At 39.8% G+C, this 27,205-nt stretch overlaps 2 protein-coding genes across 6 annotated transcripts in view; one reads left to right on the forward strand and one right to left on the reverse strand.

Annotated features, from left to right (window-relative positions):
* The window catches only part of ANK3 (ankyrin 3), a 617,522-nt gene that overhangs the window by 403,759 nt on the left and 186,558 nt on the right, over positions 1-27,205 (reverse strand). The gene's annotated exons all lie outside the window — the stretch shown is intronic.
* Positions 21,182-21,544, forward strand: LOC101534053 (large ribosomal subunit protein eL31-like). The gene has a single exon (XM_036495844.2). It carries the CDS (start codon positions 21,182-21,184, stop codon positions 21,542-21,544), a length of 363 nt encoding a protein of 120 aa, XP_036351737.2.

The raw sequence follows: 27,205 nt of genomic DNA on the forward strand, positions 1-27,205 counted from the left end.
TGGACTGTGTGAACTGCTGGGCAGAGCAGAAGTTGTGGGGGCTTTCTCTTTCACAGTGTATGTCCAGCTTTCAGGACAGTGTCTGACACACTCAACTGACATTTGCTGGGAGAGTAATGGACTAAATGACACAGTAATGACAGGATGACATTGATAATGTGTACATCTAGGAAACTACCTAAAGCAATTACCAATTCAAAAATAGTGAAGTTGCATCCAGCGCGGTAGTCCAATTGCTGGAGTCCTCGCCTTGCATGTGCCAGGATCCCATACGGTTCTGATGTTGGCTGCTCCACTTCCCATCCAGCTTCCTGCTTGTGGCCTGGGAAGGCAGTTGAGGACAGCCCAAAACTTTGGGACCCTGCGCCCATGTGGGGGACCTGGAGGCGGCTCCTGGTTTCAAATTGGCTCAGCTCTGGCCATTGCGGTTACTTGGGGAGTGTACAGGTGGATGGAAGATCTTCCTCTATGTCTCTCCTCCCCTTCGTAAATCTGACCTTCCAATAAAAAACTAAATAAAGCTTTAAAACTAGTGAAGTTAAAAAGCAGATTTGGGGAGAACTAAAAAGATGAGAATTAGGCAAGTTCCAACTGACTGTATAGGGAAGTGAAGGAGATGGAAAATTAAGGAGAAAAAAGCTGAAAGGTGAAATTCATGAAAGGGATGGAGGAACTTACAGAATGAAGACCTGTTTGGAGACTGAAAAGCAAAACTTCACTCAGAATGGAAAGTCAAAACATATATCATTTGTCCCAACTGTAAAAGATTTACTCTGTCTCTGAGTAGGAACTGCCTGGCATACATATAAATATGTGCAAAGGGAGGAATTTGAACTTCCTCAATTATTTGTATCTGTACTCTAATATAAAAAGGATAGTGATCAAATTTCTTCGTTTTTAACTATTAAGCTCAGTTAAAATTTACAGTTACAGTAGCAAAAGTATGATCAACATTAGCAAATTTCTGTTCCAAAATTTCTCATTTTGTTCCAGAATCCATTTGTAGTCAATACTGCTGTTTCTAAAATGCTTCAAGTCAGAGAATTCTAAGCTAAGCATTTTTGTTTTGTCTTGCAAAGAGAGACCAGAGAAGAGACAGAGAAAGAGATCTTCCATCCACTGGTTCACTCCCCATAATAGTTGCAGTGGTCAGAGCTAAGCCAATCTGAAGCCAGGAGCTTCTTCCAGGTTTCCAACATAGGTCCAAGGACCTGGGCAAGCCTCCACCGCTTTCCTAAGCCACAAGTAGGGGGCTGGATCAGTAGTCTAACACCTGGACTAAAGCAGCACCTATCTGGGATGCCTGTGCCATATGCGGTGCTCATTGTGCTATGCCACTATGCCAGCCCCTTAAGCTAAAAGTCATGTATATTAAAAGAAATTTCATCATGGCTTTACTGAAATAGCCATGGGAGCACAAATAAAACAATGTATCACTCCAATTTACATAGTACATACAACTTTAAAGATACTTTTAAAACAATGGACACAGAATAGCTGCACTTATTTATGAGTTATGTGTTAACTTGATACATATATACAATGTATAATAAGCAAATCAGATTAATTAGCATTTTCCTTTTATATCTGTCATTCCTTTCGGCTGGAAAAATATTTCTCAAAATAAGTTCTGAAAGTTACTTACCAAATGTTAGTCTGCAGTATTATTTGTATTCTAATAAAATAAAAATCCTTTCATTAACAGCCACATTATGTGCGCTGGTGATGAATTCTGCAATTGAACAGCCACATGCATTTCTTCCTAAATGTAGTAATATAAAGATTTCAGTTTAAAAGCTATAGCTGTGAGCAGTTGGAACAGAAACAAATCCTTTAAAAAGGCCTGACTGCCTAATTCTTCAGACAGAAGAAGTACGGAACCCAGTAGTGAGAAGTCTCTTCCAAAGAACTTAATAGTCAAGTCCATTTTGTTCATCTTTAAATTCTCAGAATAATCTAATGCTTGGTGCATTACCAAGACCCATCTAACGTGTTGCACTGAAAAGAGAAACAGCGTGGTACTGAGAAAAAACAAAAAAAAGTAACGTGTGAAGAACCAATCTTTCAAAGGAAATTCAGTAATATTCTGGCTGAACTTTGACTAAGCAAAGACCAAAGCAAAGGAGTTTCCTAACACTTCAGAAGAATAAAGCAAACCAGAGAAGACATGCACAATAGCTTAGCATGAAAGATGGACAGGCTCTTTAATTAACTGTAAGTGAGTCTCAAATTTTATGACAAGTAAGAGTGATGGTGGCAGGGCAGAGGGAGGAGTGCCTGGTAACGTATATTATCTCTAGCTGTCAGCTCAGAAATTCTGACTCAGTGAACTATTAAGACTCTCTGGGCAATGGACTTAGTACCTACAGATTTAGTAAAATTCCCCAGGTAAATCCAAGGCTGTTGGTTCAACAGTTATACTTATAAAATCCTTGGATATCTCATCAAAATTTCATCTTGTGGGATGCAAGACATTACACTCTGAATTCAAGTGAAGTGCTTTTTCTACTACATCAAAAAGAGGTAGGGTACTGGGAGAGCAAGAGGTGCAGTGAGCGTAGAGAATGAGAAATCCATTTCACAGTAAAATTAAATATGAGATACCACCTGAATTTTCTTTATGCGTATCAGCTAGTTTGACAAAAGTAACTCAACGTAGGAAAAGCCCCAAGGTCAAATTTTCTTACACTGTGAAGTATGAATACTTGGATAAGCTCATACATGTCTCTTGAAGAAGAATGAGAAAGTTAGCAGGAAACTCTGCCACAAATCAATCCTCCTATTTCAGATGAAGGGGAAGGCATTTGGAGCAGCAGTTAAGATGCTGGTTGGGACACCTGTATCCCATCTTGCAGTGCTTTGAGGTCAAACTTCAAATCTGTTTCCGGTCCCAGCTTCCTTTTAAAGCACAGTCTGGGAAGTAACAGGTGATGACTCAAGTACTTGGCTTCCTGTCACATACAGAGTGCCAGGCTCTTGGCTTCCTGCTGGCTAAGTCCCAGCTGTTGTAAGCATTGGGGAATGAACCCAAGGATGAGCTGGCTTGCTCCCTCCCTCCCTCTCTGTGTACACAAGCATATAATACATGTAATCTGCCTCTTTCAAATGGTTTTAATTTCATTGAAAAATGCATAGTATAAAAATTATGCATGCATTTTAGTTTTTGCATTAAGCTTGATATGCTTAAATCCTTTGTTCATGAACTTCAAAGAAATGCAAGTATTTGAAAGGTCAGAAGCAGAGCAGAGAGAGGGAGGGATGTGTTTTACCCCATTGGTTCACTTCTCAAATGCCTATGACAGACAGACTGGGCCAGGTTGGAGCCAACAAACTGAAACTCCATCCAACACCTCCATCTGGATCTCCCATACAGGTGGCAATGACTCAAGTACTTGGGCCTTCATCTGTTGCCTCACAGGATTCCCATTAGCAAAAAGCTACATTGCAGGCCCGGTGCAGTAGCCTAGCGGCTAAAGTCCTCACGTTGCAAGCTCTAGCATCCCATTTGGGTGCCAGTTCTAATCCCGGCAGCCCAGTTTCCATCCAGCTCCCTGCTTGTGGCCTGGGAAAGCAGCCGAGGACGGCCCAAAGCCTTGGGACCATGCACCCATGTGGGAGACAGGCAAGAGGCTCCTGGCTCCTGACTTTGCATTGGCACAGTTCCAGCTGTTGCGGTTGCCCAGGGAGTAAATCATTGGATGGAAAATCTTCCTCTCTGTCTCTCCTCCTCTATGTATATCTGACTTTAGAGTAAGAATAAATAAATTGTTAAAAAAAAAAAGAAAAAGAATAAGAAGCTATATTGCAGGAATAGGTAGCATCTGAGTCAGGCACTCTAACATGAAATACAGCGATCTCACGTAATGACATCTGCTACCATTCATAAATATTTTGAAATTCCTTCGTATATGTGAGGGATTGACCTGGGTTGTTTGTCTTGAATCATTTGTTCTTAAATTTCAGACTTAGTAAAATGCCAGAGGAACCTCTTTCTTAGAGGCAGGAAACCATTCATTTAAAAAAAATCCTGCCTCTAGGGATGCAAAGTATAGCTCTTTATTCATAAATACTCTACTAAACATTCTTCCACCTCCTCTCCATCCTCACCCCACCATCACGTAGCACCTAATACGTTTAGGCCTGAAGGTGCATATGAATTGCTCTAACTTTCAAGGAACTTATTGTACAGTAGGGACTTGAACATGACAGTGTAAAGAAATGTTTTCATACAAAAATAAAACCCTGCATGATACAGCAGTGCCCAAGAAATGAACAAATGATGGAGAGTTTAAGAGCCAATGCCTAAAAGCCAGATAAAGTTAGGTCAAATCCTAGTTTCACTACCTACTATACCACTGAATAGTTGGACAGGATTCTTAATTTTTCTGTGCCTGACTCAATTGCTATGAAACTGGGGTGCCTGTGTCTACTTGTTTTCCTAAGTGCCTTGGTAAGTCTTACACACTTAGAGCAGCACCTGACCACGGCTGCCATCATTATCATCACCTTCATGAGCACCACACACTCATGCTCAGTCCTGGCGATGTGAAGAGACTGGAAGAGATGGGAGAATCTTTAAAGGGGGATGAGGCATGAAAAGAAAGGAAACAGTATGAGTACAGGCATGGTTGGAAGTGGCACTGCGTGTTTGGGGAAAACATAAGAAAAGCTAGTCAGAAAGCAGGCTTCACAGAGGAGGGCATACAGAAAGATAGAGCGCGGGGAGGCTTAAGGTCAGACACAGAAGGTCCTGATATCCCATGTTTAGGACTATCATTTGACAAAGTGACTTACTTAAAACGCCAAAGTATAAAATAAGACCACTTTGGCTGAGTCACTGAGTAAATGTGAAGAAATTGCAAAGACAAGTGGTTTGGGTAGCAATGAAGAGAACACTTATAATCAGAAACAACAAGAATCGAAGGGGAAAGGAGGAACAGGGAGATTTGGTTGTTGGCTGATGCAAAGGTCAAGGACAATTCTTAGAGCTGTTATTTAAATGCTATAACTAGTTGAGATGAATGGAGCTGGAAGTCTTAGGTTAAAACATGGCTGGACTGAACTATATGAATTTAAAATCAATGTCAGGTTCAGCTTTGCAGAGAGAGAAACTGGATGCATTAATTTAAAGACATCTAGGTTAACCACAGATTTGGGAACTATCATTACACATAAAAAATAGCAGCTAGAAATGGTTTGCACACACACACACACATACACACACACAATCACACATTGTGAAGATCAAAGATTTTTAAACCCAGTCCTTTGGAGTACCAACATTTTAAAGTTGGCAAAGCCAGGGGATAATGGATTTATGGTTCATAGCATACATAGCGTAGTCAATCATCCATTCTGTTTTACCGCAGGGCTCATTCCCTCTGCGAGGGAGCTTCCACAGATAAGGATCTAATACAGCCAGAGAAGTTTCATAGGATATTTGAGAGGAATCTTTTTCTTGTGCAGTTTTAATGAAAAAATCACCGTTAATGAAATCACTGAATTAATTTACTAACCAGAAGCCTGTCTGACTTCTGGACTTTCAGCTACATGAGAAAATAACTGCCTTTAATGTGCGAGCCAGTTGAAGACAGAATTTCTATTACTTAAAGTAAAAAACATCTTGACAGATAAAATCTATTCAAACCAGAGATAGAAGGAAATCATTAGACTGGAAACCAGAAGATTACACTTATCAGAACCAAGAGAAAACTTCAATATGGAAAGAGAAGCAACAAATATATATTATCTGGTCTATGAATGCCTGTGTATGAGTATACATACAAAATATTCCTTCTGCTGATATGTACCTCTAACTTAACTTGGGCTTGCTATCCTCATTAATAATATTCAAAATTAAGCACAAAATATTAAATATTTACCTATTTTCTCTGCACAATCTAGAAGGATATATGGCATATGACTTGCATTAAACATTTATAGAAAGAATCAAAATGGATTTTAATCAGGTAGAGTATTATATTTTAGGCTTCCAGTTTTAAAAATTGAACATCTATTTTTTAAAAAAGATTTATGTTTATTGAAAAAGCATACCAGTTTCCTGAGAGAAGGAGAGACAAAGATCTTCCATCCGTTCCTTCACTCCCCATATGGTCACAATAGCCAGAACTGAGCTGATTCAAATTCAGGAGCTTCTTCCAGATCTCCCACATGGGTACAGGGTCTCAAGGTTTGGGGCACCCTCCACTGTTTTCCCAAGCCATACACAGGAGCTTGATGGAAGTGGAGAGGGTAGGACATGAGCCAGTACCCATATGGGATCCTGGTACTTGCAAGGTATGGATTTAGCCATTGAGTCATTACACCGGGCCCAAGTAATTTTTTTTTACTTCATACTATGGAAGATGCTATCTCAACTGTTTTTAAGAAATACACACTTTACACACTTTAAAATGCAGGTATTTGGGGCAACCATCTGACATAGCCGTTATGACATAGCTTGGGATGCCAACACAAAATACATGGGATTGAGTCTTGGTTTCATTTATGATTCCATCTTCCTGCTAATGAGCACTGAAGAAGTGATGGCTCAAGAGGCTGGATGCCTGGCTACTCAGGTGAGAGACCCAGATAAAAGTTCCACTCCTAGATTGGCCTTGGTCCAGTTTCAACTTTTGGAAATATTTGGATAATGAACCAGGAGTTTGGAGCGCTCTCTTTTTCTGTTTTTCTAATAAATTAATTTTTGAATCATTTCCAAATTCAGGAATTTTGAAAGTGGAGGCGTCTTATATTATCATGGTATGCATAATGGCAGCACAGAAGGGAACTGCCTGTGGGATGAGTGAACAGATGAATGTGGACAGAGTGATTTTTGATAGTGGTAATAAGTAATTCATTATTCAAGGCTAGACCCATTGTGACATCAGCAAAGTTCAACATGAAAGTCTACTTCGTTGAGCCCAAGAGTCTGCCAGAAAAACTGAAAATGCCAAAAATGCTTACCATTTCAAAAAAGTGTTAGGACAGAGGGAAAAGATTCCTACCACGTCTCTGTGTAGGAATCTAACTCAGTCATAACAGTTCCGTGGCTCTTAAAATGGCAGACTTGAACAATTTGATTGCTTCCACACAACTGAAGCGAAGCTTAAAATTAAAACAAGCAAAAAAAAAAAAAAAACCCTCAACAAATATTCTAATTTCTTTATAACTTATCTCTTCATAATTAGAAACCTGTAAAGTATTCTGTCTCTGTGGAAATGTAATCTCTTTTCCACAAAATTATTTCAACAATCTCATCTGCTCACTTTTGAAAAAAGTTTCCACAGGAACATGAGCTTTTCCTTTTTATTACTCTGGCTTAATTTATTAAAATTTAATTACTTTAAAAGTCAAGAGTATCCTCTGTCCAAGATAAGCAATGTATTCAACTCCCATTTGGTACTCTTACACAGTATTTTGAAACAGAAATGCAAGAACATCTCGAATTGTACATATAAGTCAGACAACATCCATGGGAGGCCTGAACTGCTGCAGGGGGTGGGGTGCAAAGGCAGGTGGATAAATACGGCTTGGGTCCTTTATCTCCTACCTATAATCACATCTTTGCCCTTTTATAATTTACCAAAATTTAGATCGACTGACACTCTGGTTCATTTTTCTGAGAAAGACTTCTTACAGAGAATTTATTCTTCTTAATATAACACAGGATTTAAGAGAAAAAATTATACTGTCCATGAAATTTATAATGAATATATGCCTAACCTCAACATTAGAGGCATGGTCAAAAAGCATTATCGTGGGTGTGCTGGTACCTACATAATTAATGACTTTTAAAAATGGGTTGTGAAGTACTTTCCACACTAATACTCACCTACTAAAAATATTCACTTGATTTTCTCAACTGCCACCAAATCAGATGTTTAAGTCTCCTTCGCAACTTCAGCAAGCTACTTCGAGCGATTAGGATACAAAACCAGTTTGAGAAATGCTGCCCTACAGTGTAATTTGGAGATCTAGATGCACCACACCAAGAATAATAGGCTCAGAAGGGCAAGATATGGCTGCAACAAATCACCCATAAAACAAAACTATCAGCATCCTTTAGTAAAGGAAAACACTTTCTAGGGTTCTTATCTTCCCCTTGTGGAAACGCCCGTTATCATCACTGCGCTCCTACAATCCGCCCACAACCCTCTCCCCACCTCCACGGGCCCTCAGCCTCTTCTCTCCTCCAGGCATCTGCCCCAGGCCTCTTTCTTTTCCCTTGTGTACCTCTGCCCTAGATTCCCCTTGTCCTTTCTCCATCTGTCAGTCACAAGGTATACTAGCTCTCCCACTCTCCCAGGGGGAGAGGAGAAGGGGAATTCAAACAATTGCTCTCCATATACTCTCAAATGTCAATAGCTCAAAGAAAATTTTACAAATTAACAAACCTCCAACTTACAGAGCACTCTTTGTGATGGGTAGTTCTTTAGGTCAAGTTGGCTTGTATTGCTATTTACATAGAAATACTTTGCAATGGAAAGAAGTATATTGACTTTTGAATTTAACTAGCAATAAACTTTCAACAAACACATTATCCCTTCAAATCAATATCCAGTATCATTTCAGTGTCTTTAACTTTACTGACTTGATTAATTTCACCAAGTAGACTTCTCTTTTAAAAAAAATTATTTCATTTTTATCAGAAAGTCAGATACACAGAGAGGAGGAGACACAGAGAAGATCTTCCATCAGTTGATTTACTCCCCAAGCAGCCACAATGGTTGGTGCTGTGCTGATCTGAAGCCAGGAGCCTGGAGCTTCTTTTGGGTCTCCCACACAGGTGCAGGGTCCCAAGGCTTTGGGCCATCCTCTACTGCTTTCCCAGGCTACAAGCAGGCAGGCAGCTGGATGGGAAGTGGGGCTGCTGGGATCAGTACCAGTGCCCAAACGGGATCCTGGTGAATGCAAGGTGAGGACTTTATCTGCGAGGCTACGGCGCTGGGCCCCCAGGTAGACATCTCAAAAAGCTACCATTGGAATCACCCAATTTCAAGGAGGTCATTAATATATATTGGTGAAATGATCAGTATCATGTTAAATATAAAAGACTTCTAAGTACTTCACACTAATGCCATAGGAATGATTGATTTCAATGAATATATACTTGTCATAGTGATTAAAAATTGAGTCATATTATGTTAATCACAGCAAGTTAAAGTGGCAGATCTTTTAACTGCTGTTCATTTATTTATTGTCACAGTAAAAGTTGCTATTACTGTACTCTCTAGGTCAATGTGAGAAACACACACACACACACACACACACACACATTAAGATACGTACCCAACCTCACAGGCTCTAGCAGTGCAGATAAATCTATTCTAGAAATGTTCATAAAAAAATCAAAATCCTGGGAAATGCATATGTATATCCTCCAAAGAATCATGAATAAAGCCACATAACTTCCATCTAAAAAATCATAGTAACCTCATTAAAAAAGGTAATGTCTTTATCATAAAAGTAATAGATCTTGACTTTGTAAACTGAACTTTGAGAAGGGGCCACACACTAAAGAGCTGTCAACCGTGCATACTCAACCTCAGGTTAATCTTTTGGCTTATCTAGGAGACTGCCAGCTAAACACAATTTTAAAAAACAGGGGCTGTAGTTTACAGAAGGAGTTGGGAATCACAAATTGACAACATGAGGATTCCAGATACCTGCTCTGGGCAGGAAAAAGAAAAAAAAAGTGTGGGAGAGGATTCCCAGGGTTATTCAACTGCTTGTTTTGTCCCAGGCACCATTCCTGTTGATTACAGACACAGACTCTGAAGTAACAGTGGATACCAACTTGTGAAAGGAAATACCCCCCCCCCCCCCGCCCCGAGAGTGATGCCTAGAGTCCCGGCAGCACAGAGGTAGCCAGGGCAGTGTTTTCAATGCCCCTACTTGGGCCCCCTGCATACAGACTCCATTTGAATCTCTACAGGTGGGATCCAGGAATCTGCATTTTGTTAAGTATCCCAGGGGACATTATAGTTCCAAATCTGTAGGATCATTAACTTATAGGGCTTTAACACCTTTCCTTCAAAAACTAACGTTGTCATCTTAAAATCTGAAACATACACATATGACCATGCTTTTAAATTAAACCTTTTTATGGTAATAATGTCATCCTTTAACTGAGCACAGATTTCTATTTGCAAAGAGCATCTAACTTGAATGATTGCAAGTAAACCCGATAAACACTCCTATGTGGCCTTCTAGGACATGAGAGTCTCAATCATGTAATCAAATTGACATAAGGTACATAAAGAGGACACCATCAAACACCAAAGCAAAAACTATACAAAAGCGCATGCCTTGGCAACAGATGATTTCTCTGCAAATCCAAATCAATACATTTCTGAGAGCTTCTGACTGTAAGACAGCCATGGGAAAACAGGCTGGAGCAGACAGAGGGCTGAGAACAAACAGGAAGTGAAAGGGACAGATTCTGGGTTTTTTTCACTTGTTGAATATTACAGTTAATGGTGCATTCAGTCCGATTATAGAAGAAACGGAAATTACACTTTTGCAAAAATCATAGAACAGGAAAAGGAACAGATAGGGAGAGAAAAAAAATGAAGGTTATCTTCAAATTGTCCCTATAAAATATCTGAAATGTGCTCTTTGTTAATTAAGATATTATTAGAAGATGGCAGAGCTGAAAACTCATTCTAATTTGCATTTCAGTAGAATGTAATCTGCATTAGATGGAACTTATTCTTAAAGGGAGTGTACTTTTCTTCATAGATGACAAGTCATAAGGTGAACAGGTAAGGGTACTTCACAAGATTCCAGAAAAAAAAATGTAACAAAGATAAGTTGACACCATTGCAAAAGAATTTGAACATCTCTACAACATTTTTTTCATAAATGCATTACCTATAAACCTTCAAGTGTCACAGTATTTCTTCATATGAGGGACAGAACTTTGAAAATGAAAAACCATCATGTGAAGAGGATACATAGTAAGTATTATCCCAAATCACTCCAGAATGTCCCAAAATGATAAACAGAAAAAACTTCCAGGAGAACATCTGAGCAGCCAGAAAATCCACAGCCAACAGGAGCAGTCTCAGAACCAGGGGAAACAGGCAAGAGACTGAGGTTGCAACAACTGTTCAGGCCATCACCCCGACACCAGAGGCATTCTGCCTGCAAGAGGCCAGGGCTCATTCCTTGTGGCATAGCTTTCCAGCAAACAGAAACAGGTAATGAGCCCTTTGATGGAAGATAGGTTCCAAAATACCCAAGCCTAAGAGAAACTAATGCTCCAGAGAGACACAGTCCTGAATTACATACTGGATCTTCCTTGTTCTAGCAGTGTAACCCAAAAGCCTCAGTTTCCACAACTCTGACATGGGAGACCAGGAGCAACAGCTACACCACTGTCATAGAGATTAAGTGAAACACTCATGTAAAACATTTGGTACAATATTTGTCATTTAAGAAAGCTACCTGGCTAGCTATTCTAAATGCAACTTTTTGGAGTATCATACCTTACATTACTTCAAAAAGTTTATGATAACAAAATTAAATGAGAAGTGTATTTGGGTGCAAACCCAAGCTTCAAATCCTATGTCTGAGCACGTTCGCCGTAAAGAAGAGAAACTACCAGGTACTTGCGCATCGGCAAGCATGTAGTTTTCCATGGGTCTGTGCAGATAGAGTTGAAAGTTGATATCCTCTCTCACTGACATGCACAAATATGCAACAGGTTCGTTGCCCTTATATTCAAATATTGTTCTTCAGACATTTAAGTTATTTTTATCATGAGAGGACTGACATATGAAAAACTGTTTTGCAATTTTGTGATTATTCTTAGCTGCCCCCCCGCCATAAAAACCCCCAAAACATTAAGGAATTCAGCTAATAAGTGCTTCTCAGCCAGCATTTGCTAGGAAGTTCGTAATGAAAGGAACAGCAGTTAGTTGCCATGAATAATACAGCAGTAGCAATGACATTTATTGATCGTTTCCGAAATACCAGAAATTTATGTGAACTGACTCACTAAATCATCATGTCTATATCACCATTTTATAGATGGAGACAAAAAGGCCTCTCGGAGAGATGACCTTCCAAAGTCATATGTACAGGAGCAATACCTTTAATGCACCCATTTTGAACCTGAAGCCTGTTTGCTTGACCCCAGGCTGGACTCCAGGAGATCAATTCAGTCCCTTACTCCTAGCCCTCTCTTCCTTTCTCTCACCCTGCAGCCTGGGTTAGTCCTGACCAACGTAATTCAGCTATTGGGAGACAGAAACAATCCCACTAGGTGTCACATTCTCCTCTTGAAGCTCCTCACTTTCACAATGGGAATGGAATCCATATGCTTCTCTGCATGTGTTCAGAGCTCCAGGCAAATCCCTCAAATGACATTCACCAAGATCAAAACATTCTTCAGATGGTGCTGGCTGAGAACTTTATCTTGCTTAGACAAGAGTGACTCACATATATTACTCTTCCTAAGTAGTGTAATATCTTAATTCCACTTTAATACCCATTTCCAGAAAGCCCATACAGAATGATACTAACAGAATTTCAAGACCAGGGTAGACAAAAAGCTGAATAGAAATATAAATCCACAAAGTGAAGTAACTGGATGCAGCCAGGTACAGAAGCAAACCAACCATGTATCATCATGTTTTCTTTTATCTATTTTATGCAAGTGTTATGTGTTAGATTTTATGCAAGACCTAAAACCCTGAAGTTTTTAGTATGGAGATAAGAGTAGAACTTTGAAGGACATAAAGGTCCCAATGCAGATGTGGACCAGGAAGAGTTGCTGTGGTGTGAAGATCACGGTTCACACCAGGGCAGTGTGTGGACATCATGACGGCAGCAGGATCACCTGCCAGGTCATTTGCAGTGTATAACAGGCATGGTGGGTACAGCTTTCTCTATGCACAGCCAAATAAGAAAGGATTAAAGGCCCCACCTTGCTTCTGGTTTTTCGTGAATCAATTAATTGCAGTTAACTGCTCACTGTAAGGTTTTGTTTAACAAAGTTTTAAAGGATTTGGAAAAGAAATTTTATCTGAGAAGTAATCACTTTTAAACATTGCAGCAAGAAATCTACTGGTAGAGTGAAATAAAATTAAGCTAGTTACTGAACAAGTCAGTCTGTGATACTGAGAGGCCCTCATGTTGAAAATATTAAAACTTATTAAGAGAGGGAGAGTAGAAGGGGGAAAGAGATGATCCTCCCTCTGTATTGAAGGATGTGTGTGTGTGTGTGCCAGAGAGAGAGAGTGAGACAGAGAGAGAAATGGATTTTAATACCAATGTCAAGAAGCAATGAGAAGAGTGAAAATTATTCTAAAATTTATTCTTGAGACTCAACCCTGTGCAATAAGTGGAAACTGGTATGAACTCTGATTCAAGCAAACCAGTTCTGGAGGGATTTTGGATCCCCTGCGATATATAACTATTAGAAGAGATAGTTATGAATTTCTTATGCATGATAGTAGAGTAGTTATGTTAGAAACATTCTTTACTAGGTGTGCATATTGAAGCATGTAGAGGCATATCACAAGGGTAAAACTTACTGAAATACTTTAGCAAGCCCTCTCCTAGACAAAGAACAGCAATTACAGTGAGATGCTGATAACTGCCAAACCTGACATGATAGGATGTACTGGGTCATTACCCTTCTGTGTGTGATGACATTTAGCCATAAGTTTTATTTAAAGAAGACAAATTTAGAATTCTAAATGCAGAAACCTACTATTTATGGCATTGTTAATCAACAAGAATTATAAAAATCACAATTTTAAAAGAGTGGACCATTTACTCGTGAACTTAAAAAACATATCGATCTGATTAACTTAGATTTTTATGTTAAATATTCATCTCTTCCTATTTTATCCACCAAGATATATGTTGTACTTAATATTTCAATTCTTGAAAGCTAATTTTTGTTCAAATTAAGCATCAGCCATTCTTCTTGCAAAACTGCAAGAGACTATATTTTTCATTGGGGAAATACTTAAAATTCTTGGTTGTCACAATTATGAGTTATATTAAATCAACCTGCTTAAAATAATCCATGTGAAACACATTTGCCTATGCTACAGGGAAAGCAAAGGCAGGATCCAGGGGTGCAAAGAACATCCCAGTTCCTATTATCTCCTTATTCTTCTTGGCAACATTCCAGTTTCTTCTGAACCTCTAACATTTCCAGTACTTAGAAAGTTCTGCAGTTGGAAAGTTTTAGAGAAAAAAAGCAAAAAGCACTTTTCTTGACTTTAAAGACTTCAAATAAAAAGATACTTCTACTCAAACAGATCAAGTAATCTATCGTGGGTTACACAGTGAAAAACTGAACACCACTGGATGGGGTAGGTTCAAACTTGTCCAACAGGCCTCAAAAACCACCAGCCTCTACATCCGTCTGGATCAAGTTCTCTCACCCAATTACCTGTTCTCTCCCATGGTAAACCACCCAAACTTATCCTCTCAGAAGCACAGAACAGATAAAAATAGTTAGGCATATTGCAATTGTTTCAAACAAACAATAAAACATGAGAATGCTCACTGAGGCAGGAAAATATGCAAATACAATTATTTTGTTCCCATCTAGTCACATTATTTTAATGTCCCGCTGTAAATGCTACCAACTGAATTCACATTCAACCAATGAAGCAGCTTAACCACCATCAGCAATTCCAAATTGCCCAAGGAAACACGAAAACAGTGACAGAAAACTCAAGAGGAACACTTCTGGCTATTTCTGAATTTCAGTTAAGGAGAAAAGTTATGGATTGGGCATCCTTCTAAAGTTCTTGGATTGAGAAGACAATGAAATGTGAGCCACACATCCCCCACACAAATAGATTCTGCTGAGTAATTTAACTTTCAGCTTCAACGCCATTATAAAGAATCCCTGGTTCTTTCAAGAGCAAAAGCTCTGCTTTTCATGGCTCAGTGATGTAGACTTGACCTTGGTTCTAACCAAAATTAAACACTCCTGTGTGATTAAGAATACCCCAATAAAATCTCTTATAATAGGAATTGCTAATATGATATTAACAGTATGTTTATTCAGTCAGAGCCAAATGTTGATTGTGATTTTTTTACTTCTTGGGGAATAAGCTAGTACCAAACCTACAACAAGCCAAGACCAAGTCCAGAAAACGAACTAAAGCTTTCACAGGTCTGAGGTTCAAGCTCAGTTCCCTCAGTGTCTCTTCTGCAAAATTCTATTCTAGGCCATTTTTTTCTCCCCCCAAAGTATTAGCAGAAGTAGTCACATGACAATAGTGAGAGTTACTTGTTTGTGAAGACAATACAAGATAATAACTACCATGATGAAACATGGCTTATTCACACATCCAGCACTGAGAAATTGGCTGTCTTGAAATGTTACCAAAAATATAAGAACCTTGGTTGTTCATGGAGGATATATTTTCAATTAAAATAATTCCAATAGATTAATGTGTCACAAAAGCATAATGATTAAAGGTTAAAAGGCTCGTACCTTCTAAACATATGCCCTTAGAAAAAAAAAAATAAAATGCAAGTAGGCAGCATTTGGAATTCTCTCAACATTGAGCCTCTCTGGAGAGAAATTTGTAAAAGCAATGACAGTATGTCTATATATTCATGAAAAATGAATGTATAAGCAAGAAACCAGTGAATCCAGGCACTTTCTATGTATGTCAACCTGAAAATACACTTAAGCTTCTTTCAACCAACACCTTTAGACAATGTGTTTTCCCTAACAATAAATGAAGGCATCAGCAAAAATTCTTAAGACTTTACACTTAAATATCTTAATTATTTATCTTAATTATTAGTCATTCAGTATATAAATATTATTCTCTAAGGAAACAGCCAATTAGTAAACTAGACTCCAAATTAAATGTCATTATACTTTAACTTCCAGCAAACAATGAAAATGTTTAAGTTTCAGCTTTAACAGTTTTATAGTACTTTTAAAATCCACTTAACAATTTGAAAAAACCTTTACAACAGCAGTGTATCTTTTCAATAATCAATTGAACAGGAATTCACTCTCCTACTAAAAACGCATTTAGATTCTCCTCTAAATATAATCTAATATTTGAACATCTACACAGTAAATACAATCTTCAACTATTTAAAAACAAAACTAGCTACACTTCTTTGATTTGGAACTGAGTTAAAAAAAGGGAGGGTTCTAATAATATGTTAGTTCTTAGGCAACTGTTAATTTAGAATGTTTTACTTTGGGTGCAACTTCAGACCATTCTCTCGCTGAAAAGCATTTTCTTTAGGCTAGAAAGACTACTCTGTGACGATTACATCTCTACGGGATGGCAACATTCTACATTTTATTCCAAACTGGCCAAATGTCTGACATGCAATGCCCTGGGATGCCAATGCATTTAAAACACCAACAGTACCAAATGACTTCAGACTTGGGGTAAAAATTACCCTCCAAACCACATCCAACAGGCCTGCAGCATGAATCTCACTTTGCATTCTTTGAGTTGTGCCAACTAGAGACGCCGACTAAGTCCACAGTGCCGCGTGAGGGATGAGGAGAGTCAAGAGCAGAAGGGTCCACAACTCAACATCCCGAGGCATGGTTACAATGGAAAATACACACTCACCATCTCTTAGAGCACACACTCCAATAGGATCCACAGTACCTGCAGAGCAGTAGTTTTCAAACAGCCTTACTGGATTTTAGTCCATAAAACCGCAACATGAGTAAGAGTGAGACAGGAAGCATAATGTTCACTGTCCAAGGCCATGTTCACTTACCTGCAAAAGGAAAAGCAAAGGTTTAAATCTCTTTGAGCATGAGACACTCTTATCTCCTCACATCTCTACTAATTAACTTTGACTTAAAGTAGATTATGTGACACAGAAAAAGACAAATATAACCATGTGGCTTTGGAAAGCAAGTTCCCTCCCCCATATATAAACTTTCACATTGTCAGTGAACCAGAGGTGGCAGTGAAGTGTTTTCTCTATGAGTTGACAAGACTGTTTCCTTCCCATTTAACGAAGAGCAGATGTCAACAGTCAAACAGGTGATGGAAAGAGAAACCCCTTTAAGATCTTGAGCATGCTTTCCCAGGAAGTATGTCATGGTTGCCACTGTTTCAGTTACAGCTCTTTCTGTATAGGATAAAATGGTGCTAGTTACTTACTGCTGGGATTTTGCCAGTCATCTCCTAGGCAACAGGGCAGCTAGCAGAACCATAATTAGAACAGCAAACATCACCACTGGTTGCTACCCCAAAGCATTTGCCCTTAACATTTTAGCGTGCACAGTCTCAAAGGTATGGCTCAGCTTAAACATTTCTCTTCAAGTTTGGGAAATATTCAAAATGTAAATCATAATGATTTACTGGAGACAAATTATAAGCAAAATAAAAAAGAGTAAAACAGCCTTCTTTTTCTTTCTCTCCTTATTTACCATCCAATAATAGCTGATAGTTTGAGTCCGACGTACCAAGGATCAAATCATTTGAAATACTAACAAATGTGCATATGTAAAACAAGTTTTAATGTATGAAATGGCTATTATCCTCCTTTTCTGTGAATGGGAAAGTTTTAAGAAACTCACTCAATGCCATATAGTCAAAAACAAAAAAGAGTGAAGATATGCATTTTTATTATTATCACCAGCCCAGGTTTCACAGACTTGTAAGTCAAAGACATCACATTCATCCTCTCCTGAATTCATTTTGACATGTTATTGAAAGACTAGGGAAGAGGCTAAAATTCTACACTTCAAGAAACATCAAAATGACACAAGTATGGTTCTATAGCTACTTTCTGTGTAACAGTATCATTGTCTCAGAACAAACTACTAACAATAAGTGCTATGTAGAGATAAATGGCTACAACCCACCCAAGTTTGCAAGTACTAAATCTTACCATGCCCTTTGATTAGTTTTACAAAACTGGGCTCACAAAAATGTATCAAAGATTAATCAACAGAATTGACACTCGGTATATAAAGTGATGTATTATCCAATAATACACAAAATAGAATCTTACAGTCAATAGCATCCTACGCCCTATCAAAGCAACTGTACCCAAAGCATTGTGCTCATCCACTTGCAACTCTTGTTTTTGGAGTTATCATAAGAGAAATTGAATTCTACAGAATAATCGTTGCCATCACTTTATGATAATATTTTGGTTTTAATGAGCTACTCCTTGGTAAGCGCTTTATTTAATATCAAATAATCCGCTATTTTAAAAAAATTAAATCTTCCTTTACAAAATCTTTCCATTAAGGTTATCTTTGTGTTAAGGTTATTACAAAGATAAACATCTAAGTAATATTTTCAAGCCTCAAGTGAAGATTTTCGTGGATAAAATACTTCTCTGAATGTTCTAGTATACATCTAAATTTTTTCCTCTATTAACAACTTTGGGCCCGGCGGCGTGGCCTAGCGGCTTAAGTCCTCGCCTTGAAAGCCCCGGGATCCCATATGGGCGCTGGTTCTAATCCCGGCTGCCCCACTTCCCATCCAGCTCCCTGCTTGCGGCCTGGGAAAGCAGTTGAGGACGCCCCAATGCTTTGGGACACTGCACCCGCGTGGGAGACCTGGAAGAGGTTCCAGGTTTCCGGCTTCGGGTCGGCGCGCACCGGCCGTTGTGGCTCACTTGGGGAGTGAATCATCGGACGGAAGATATTCCTCTCTGTCTCTCCTCCTCTCTGTAATAAAATAAATAAATCTTTAAAAAAAAAAAAAAAACAACCTTATCACTGTGTCCAACCAGGGTGGATTTCATTCAATTAATAGTCCTTGATTATGTGCCAGGTACAATGCTAAGCATTTTCACATTATGTCAGCTGATTTTACATTAGTAAACATCCTCATTATTTATTTACTTGAAAGGCAGATATTAAACAGAGAACAAGAGCAAGAGAGCAAGAGGTTTCCCAGTCATATTAGCAGGAAGTAGAATTGACAATAGCATCCCACAGGAAAACCAGTTCAAGTCTTTACTGCTTTGTTTCTGATCCAGCTGCCAACTAATGTGCCTGGAAAGTCATATGAAGAAGTTCACTCCCCAAAATGGCTGCAATGGCCAGGGTGGGCAAGACCGAAATCAGAGCTCCTCTTAGGTCTCCCATGCGGGTCAAGGAGCACAAAAACTTGGAGCTTCATTGTTTTTTCAGACCATGCATTAGCAGCAAGCTGGGCTGGAACTAAGGCAGCTAAGAGTTGATGCCCATAGGAGATGCCACTGTAGCACGATGTGGGTTTGCGTGCTATGCCACAACACTGGCTCCCTACCCTGCGTCTGCTTCTTACGATGTTCTAATTCAGCTCTCTGTCCATCATGTTATTGACTTCTCTCGATACCATCTGGACACTTTGGGGAGAAATTAAGCAAACTCAAATGATTTTAGTTCAAACAGAATTTTTCACAATTATTCATACCTTGTGCTTTCCCTTCTGGCTCTCAATTTGTTAGCAAGAGAATGTTGCACAATGGGGACAATGTCTTGAATGGGTATTTGGTTAATGTGTCTATAACCTTTGGCCTTGGGGGACCTGAAAAAACAATGTTCCCAAGCTTCAAAATTCATCATTTTTCCTGCGAATTGCACAAGTCAGTAAGGTAAATGTGGTCCCATTGCAGTGTTGTACACTAACAGTTATTAGTAGCTAGAGGTGAAATAAGCTTTTAATATATCACGTACAAAATATCTTTAATACAAATTTTATGCAACTAGCTCTTGTGTCTGAATGTTATCTTCAAAGCTTTTACAGTGACAGCAAATGAGTTGTGGCCTCTTAGGCACATAACCCAGAAATACAACATCTCTCCTGCCAGAATACTGATTGAGGAACAGAGACCTGACCAGACATGCTCCCCAACCCTCATACAACCAACAGGATAGCTCTGACAAACTTCTTTCAGTTGCAGGAGGCAAGTGTGTTTCTAACATCCTAGACGGTGACAGAATTTCTAACACATGTACAGGCCTCTCACTTCTTGTAAACAAGTCTCAGGCAGGGGCCCACTAAGTCAACATCTGGGAAATACGCAGGCTCTGAGAGCAGGAACTCTTCTCCTGCAGCCCCTCATTTCATGCTAGTGACCATCAAGGAAACCACCCATCATATGCAAGAGATTCACACCATGGGTTTCTTCCACCAATTAAAAAAATAAAACAGACATCAGACTGTGTCCTTTCCTGTGTAGAAGCAACTCATCTTAATCTCCCTTCAGGCAAGGAAACCAAACAGAAAAGCAATACTGGGCAAGGTTGTTTCGTATCCATCATAGCCCAGTCACTGAAAACCAACACTCATTGACGTCTTGATCTGTTCCTGCTCCCTGCATCAGGCAGTGCCAATATTCCTTGGAATTTTTCTTTTAAACTAAGGGATACAGAATTGTGAAAGGAAATATTCATCCAATTAGTACAAAAAAAATTCCACTGGTTTTAAATGTCAAAGTTACCACTAAGTTAGAAAGTGTCATATTGTGTATGCCAGAGGTTATTTTCACACTGAGGAAATAGGAAAAAGATCTTTCAGTAGAAGAAAAGAACATTCTTCAGCAAAATAAATTATTCATTATGATACAAGGAAGATGATTTTACTGCTGGCCTTGGATGCTGTCAATAATTTCCTGGCTTCAAAAATCCAGTCTCTTAATTTAATACAAGGATGATTCTTCCAAAGATTTTTTGGATATGAAAAAATTGTCCTTTAGAGAATAAAACTATGTGATCCTATTAATGATATATTTATAGAAAACAAAGAAATATCAGCCATCTCAGTCAAATGTATAACTATACACATATGTGCCAATGCTAATGACCATGAAGAATTAAGATTTGCAGAAAGAGTTGGAAAACTGCAATAAAGGTGAAGCATGCTGACAGTGAGGTGAAACTGCAATTCCACTTCCAGGGACCCCCAAATAAAAATTCACTCTAAATAAAGAACATAGAGCCACTATAGGGGAGGTAGTGCTTCCAAGTTGCTTTTTAACTATGGCAACCTCACTGAATCAAAACTTTAGCTGACAGGGCATAGCACAAGGTATAGCTAATAAATTGCTTCTCTATTTGATCTACAATGGTAAAGTCTATTGGAAAGAGGTATATCTTTGTGTAACGACATTAACTGGATTTAAAAATAGATGCTTAAAGATGATCATTAAAGTTCTTAAAAATATATAACATCCTTCCTTGCAGCTTGGGCCCCACAAGATGGTTCTCGCAAAGAAGGACAGCGAGAAGGGCTATTCTGGCATCAACGAGGTGGCGATACCAGAGCACACCATCAACATTCACAAAAGCATCCACAGAGTGGACATCAAGAAGCTGGTTCGTTGGGCACTGAAACAGATTTGGAGGTTTGCCACAAAAGAGATGGGGACTCCAGATGTGTGCATTGATCCCAGGCTGAACAAAGCTGTCTGGGCCAAAGGAATAAGGAATGTCCTATATCACATCCATTTGAGATCAACCAGAAAACATAAGGAGAATGAAGACTCGCCACACAAGCTCTCTACTTTGGTTACCTATGTACTTGTCACCACTTTCAAAATCTACACTGTAGATGAGAACTAAATAAAGTTATATATATATGTGTGTATTTATTTATTTATACTTATATTTACTTATTATACACTTATATTTATACTGCACCTGGGGCCAGGTGCAGGAGCCTAGTGGCTAAAATTCTCACCTTGCACATGCCGGGATCCCATATCGGCACCAGCTCATATCTCAGCTGCTCCACTTCCCTACCAGCTCCCTGTTTGGGAAGCAGTGGCCTGGGAAAGCAGTTAAGACTGGCCCAAAGTCTTGGCGCCCTGCACCTACATGAGAGATCGGGAAGAAGTTCCTGGCTCCAGAATGGCTTAGCTCTGGCCAGTGCAGCCACTTGAGGAGTGAACCAGGGGATGGAAGATCTTTGTCTCTCCTTCTCTCCATAAATCTGACTTTCCAATAAACATAAACAAATCTTTTTAAAAATGTTATCACTGGATAAATGTGATTATACTAAGCCTAGAGCTACATAGGTTCAATGACACATCACAATATTAGAGCTACAGTAGTTATTCATTCAACAAAGCTAGAACAAAAGGAGGGTAGCAGACCAATCATGTGTTCTATTAAACATCTTAGAGTTGGGGGGAGTGAGGGATGCAGACATGGATACTTCCGGAAAGCAGCTGACATCATAAGCCAGACAAGGATAAAAGTTATTAAATCAACTTCACAAACATTTTCCAGTCTTCTTACTAAGGTACTTGGGTAATAAAGTGACTACAGGAAACATTAACTGTAAACACTTTTCAGTGCTTCCAGCCCAAGTATATTAAGAAAGGTCTGGTCTAGTTCATCTTGAAATGAAAATTCTCCAGGCAAAACTAAGATTTAGCCTCAAATTTATCTCCAGCGAGAAATAAATTTGGCCGATCAGAAGAAAGGAAGTAATTTTTCAAAAGAAAGCAATGACAAATAAGGCCTAGGATAATTTATTTATTATAGAAGTATTTTGATGTAATATTTGGGATTAAAATATCAGTGCCTGGCATTTACATGGCCTGTTGCGTATGCTAGTAGTTCACAACCAGCTGAGTACTTTAGAACACCCTGCCCTCTGTCAACATCATGTTCCATTCTCAAAGGAAACAGTACAGGGTTCCTGCCTACAATACTGGGGAATGCAGAATTGCTCCTTCCTCAGATTCTAGCCTTCTTAAGGCTGCTCAAAGCAGTTAATGGGAGAAAACCAGAAGTGTACCAAGTGGCAAACACTGGAAGCTAATCATACTGATACATTAGTTAAAAACCATTCATTTCCCGGGAATTTTGGAAACAAACATATGCTAGACATTGTGCTGAGTGCTGGAGTTCTCCAGCAACCTAGAGTTCAGAACTCAATGGAGGTGTTAAGGGAGCTCAAGTACACAGAATATGACTATCAACTGCGGTCATGTAGTTCACTAACTGTGTGGATGAAGCTCACAAAGGCAGGGATGACAAGACAAGGAATGAGACTGAGCATAATGCGAACGTAGAAAGGACCTATTTGGACAAGTCCAACAGATGATCTCAACCCAACAGTCATCCAAGAATCAAATTCCAAGGCAATGGAAGAAAATAAAGTCGCACCTCATTTTAAGTCATGGAATGCTCATTTGGGAGTCCTGAAAAAGAAGAGACTATGAAGCACCTTTGACCAATACAGAAGGGAAAAGAAGTACCTTAGGATGTGACTTAGGAGCCAGAATTAATTTTGGGTAATCTCATTTCATCTTCAAGATTCTACAGCAGGACCCAGCACTGTAGCCTAGTGGCTAAAGTCCGCACATTGCATGCTCTGGGATCCCATATGGCCACCAGTTCTAATCCCAACAGCTCCACCTCCCATCCAGCTCCCTGCTTTTGGCCTGGGAAAGCAGGTGAAGATAGTCCAAAACCTTGGGACCCTGTACCTATGTGGGAGACCCAGAAGAGACTCCAACCTCCTGGCTTTGGATCAGCTCAGTTCCAGCTGCTGCAGCTACTTGGGGAGTGATTCAACGGACGGAAGATCTTCTCTGTCTCTGCTCCTCTCTGTATATCTCACTTTCCAATAAAAAATAAAATAAATCTTTTAAAAAAGTTTCTACAGCAAAAACCTCAAGTTAAAAATGATCTAAAGCTCCAATGAATACAAGAAAGACCAACAGAATGAACTGGGAAACCACAAAACTGGCACCAGCCGGGCTGGCTTAGAACCCTACTTTTTAGTCACGAAGCCCCACTTGGATTAGCCAAGTTGTTTATTTGAAAGTCAGAAACAACTTATTTTTATACATAAGATAGTGCAGCTCTTTGAAAACAACAACAAAAACAAAAAAACAAACAAAAGGAGGGGTGGTTATTTGCTTGCTTGAAAGGCAGAGGTCTAGGGAAAGAGAGAGACAAATATAACTCACACGTGCAGAGAGAAGGAGCCAGATCACCAACAGCTGGTTCATTCCCCAGTTGGCTGCAGCCACCAGGTCTGGAGAAAGCTGAACTACATCCTGGTCTCCTACCTAGGTGGCAGGAGCAAAAGCACTTGGACCATTATGAGCAGGGAGTTGGAACAGAAACAGGGCAGCTAAGACTGAAATAGGCCCCAAAATATGGAATTCCAGAGGCAAAAGTAGTGGCTTAACCCACTGTACCATGAATGCTGGCCTTATTGTACTCATTTGGCAAATCTTCTCTCACCACCTCCCCCTAACCGCCACCAAGCACCAACACTCCAAATGTGTCAGCTGACAGTAAAGGAATCAATGGGATACCTTTCCTTTTCCTAAAAAGGAGAGGATGGAATGGCACCATGCCATTCACAGACCTCAATGAAAAAGAGTCCTCAGTAAAGACCCGAAGAAGACTGAGGGGCTCGAGTGCAGGCGAGCTGTGGGACTGAGTTCCTCTGCGATCTGAATTCTGAGGCCTAGTTCAGCACCTGTGTGTGATCTCTGGCAATGTATTGGACACACTTGGACCCTCCATCACCTGAACTATGAAAAGAACAGAGGGTGAAGACGCCATGAAAAAACAAATAAAAGAGATTACTCCAAACGGCTCTTTTCCTGCACTTTTTGTACTGTTTGAATTAGCGGCTTCCTTGATTTCTCACCTACCAGTAAGTTTTAATTAAATCATGTGGACCAAAAAGGTAAAAAAGCTAAAGTAACTAACTCTGTAACTCTATTTTCTTATTTATAAAACAAAGACAAAACTATCCTTTCAGGATTGTTGCGGTAGTCACATAAAATTTTGCAATTCAAAGTTCTTTATAAAGTGAAAATGACAAACCACTATAAGACATCATTATCAGATAAAAATGAGACCAAACCTCATTCAATGACAGGTAAAAATTAAGGGGTACACAACTCCCCTGTTGGGGTCTCCCTCTCCAGCAGGCAGTAGATGGTAAGTGGGTAAAAGCAAGGCTCTGGAACCAAGCCACCTGGCTAGTTAGCTGGGTAACCTCAGGCTAGTTAGCTGGGTAACCTCAGGCAACTGGCACGACCTCTATTTGTTCCATTACCCATATTTTCACAAGTATCTACATAACACAGCCTCCAGGAGTTTGTGCAGCTAATGCGGCATGGTTCAATAGTTTTGCAGAGTCCTAAAACACAAAAACACTTACTAAAAGTTGGCCACTGGGGGACCAAAACACCTTAACATTGTACCTCCCTAAAGGTGGACATGTCCCAAATCCGTATCAAGAGCCTGGGGCAGGGGGATATCATGGAAGACGCTGCTCCACATCACCACAAATGGCTGGGGTAGTCATCAGATCATCTGCGCAAAACGTACCTACTTTTGTGCTCTTCAGATGACACGGTACATATCAGAAAATGTCAAAAGGGAAAAAATAGCACGCTTCTTCTTCCCGGCAGAGGAGACGCTCCGTGTGACACGTAGCAGGGCGGTCCTGTTGCAATGCTGGCCTTCCCGAGCTACGCGCTCACTACCAATGTTGCCGGAAGGTGGATTTCTTAACTTCCTCAGAGAGGCACCCAGCAGAATTCCTCGCACTTAGCTCATCACAAGGATCACATGGGGTCCTTGTTAAAAAGCCAGACTTCCACCCTGAGGCCAGAATTCTTGATTCAGAATCTCTGAGTGGGAGCCCTGAAATTCTGTGCCCTCCAGGGTGTGTTACGACCAGGCTTGTTGAGACACAGTGCACACACAAGTTTAACTGGTGACTAGACACTAATCATCCCTTGGTTTCCACTCTCTCCTCTTTTTCACCCCCCAATCTCACAGCCTGGGAAACCCTGCTCTGCAGCCTGAGAAACGCACACACTCATTGATCATAAAGGCAGAATGACTGTTTTCACCTGAAGACCATCAAAGGCTGGGATACAAATTTGTTGAAAGGATTAGCTTTTCTTATCCCAGCTGGCTTACAGTGCCCACAGACATTAGCTTGCAGAGAGAACCTGGAGTGCTATCCCCTCTTCAGGCTCACCCAACTTCCTTTCTAGTTGGTTTCTTTTTGCCTTAGGGATGAGTAAGGAAGTGGAAATGAACCTTTCTCTCTGCTCTCCCTATCATAAAAGCCTTTGCTGTAGATATTGGAGAACACAGTGAGCCATTCTTTACTTTTGCTCGCTCCTGGCTATAAGCTAAACAGTAAGATAGAATAAAGAACAGTAAGGCTGGGATGTGTAGGGAGCTGAGCCAAGGCCCTCTGTGACATTAAAGAATGACAAGCTCCAGCAAAAAAGCTGTCAAAGTTGCTGCTGTGCCCTGGAGGCACTTCTGTAACATAGGAAAGCTCTGCCATCTATCCAAACAATCACCCAGAGCTTGGCAGACTGGCTCATACACTTATGACAGTAGGCAGGTGCTATAGGAAATAGAATCTGTGTTCAGGCAGAGATTCTTGCACTGAAGAAGTTTGCATTGCCATGAAGGCTGAAAAAGGGAAGGATAACTGAAAACAGGACGCTGTTGCACAGGTTGCAGGAGGGAGAAGCCATTTCCCATCAACTGAACTGCAGAACTGTAGAGAGGTTTATTTTTCCCCAGCCTCTCATTTTACCAAGGTGAAAGCTAATTCATTCTACATCCCGATGTCCTTAGAGACTTAACAAAAAACCAACACCACAACCCAACCTTCATCACAAGTTTTCTAATTATAAATGATGCAACAAACGCACATTTAACATCTACTACGTTCCAGGTACTGACGATACCGGGTAAAGAAAGTGAGTCACGGGCCTCCAACAGCTTAATGTCAAGTGTTACTATTCCTCTATCTCAACACAGTAAGAACAAAGGCAGGGAATCTTAAAGATAACACTGGGAAACAGGCCACCTTCAGAGTAAGGATGGTAGTGGTGACAGTGGTGGTGTATGTGTGCCTGACATCAGGAAGATGCGTCAAAGGGTCAGTCATCAAGCAAGCAGGTACTGGTTTCTGACCATGGGTTTCCACTTAAGCCATGTTAACACAAGCACACAAACAATAGCATGCAATTCTATCCTAAATGGCAAGTCCAAGATGCAAGATCAACTCTGTTAATTAAAAATTCCACATTAAAACATGCAGATTCCATTCTAAATCATGCTCAGGAATTAAAAGTAATGAGATTAAAACATTTCAAAAGCAGTAAAACAAATGAGGGGGAACGTTGTTTTTGTTTTATTTGTTTAACAAGACAATTAACAAGCCTGTTCAACTTGCACATGGTTCCCAGTAAACTCACATCTTTTGGA

The sequence above is a fragment of the Ochotona princeps genome, chromosome 13, assembly GCF_030435755.1.
Source record: "Ochotona princeps isolate mOchPri1 chromosome 13, mOchPri1.hap1, whole genome shotgun sequence".
Classification (NCBI taxonomy): domain Eukaryota; kingdom Metazoa; phylum Chordata; class Mammalia; order Lagomorpha; family Ochotonidae; genus Ochotona; species Ochotona princeps.

Coding starts and splice junctions, on each gene's coding strand:
- LOC101534053 (XM_036495844.2), top strand. CDS start 21,182: ATGGTTCTCGCAAAGAAGGACAGCGAGAAGGGCTATTCTGGCATCAAC.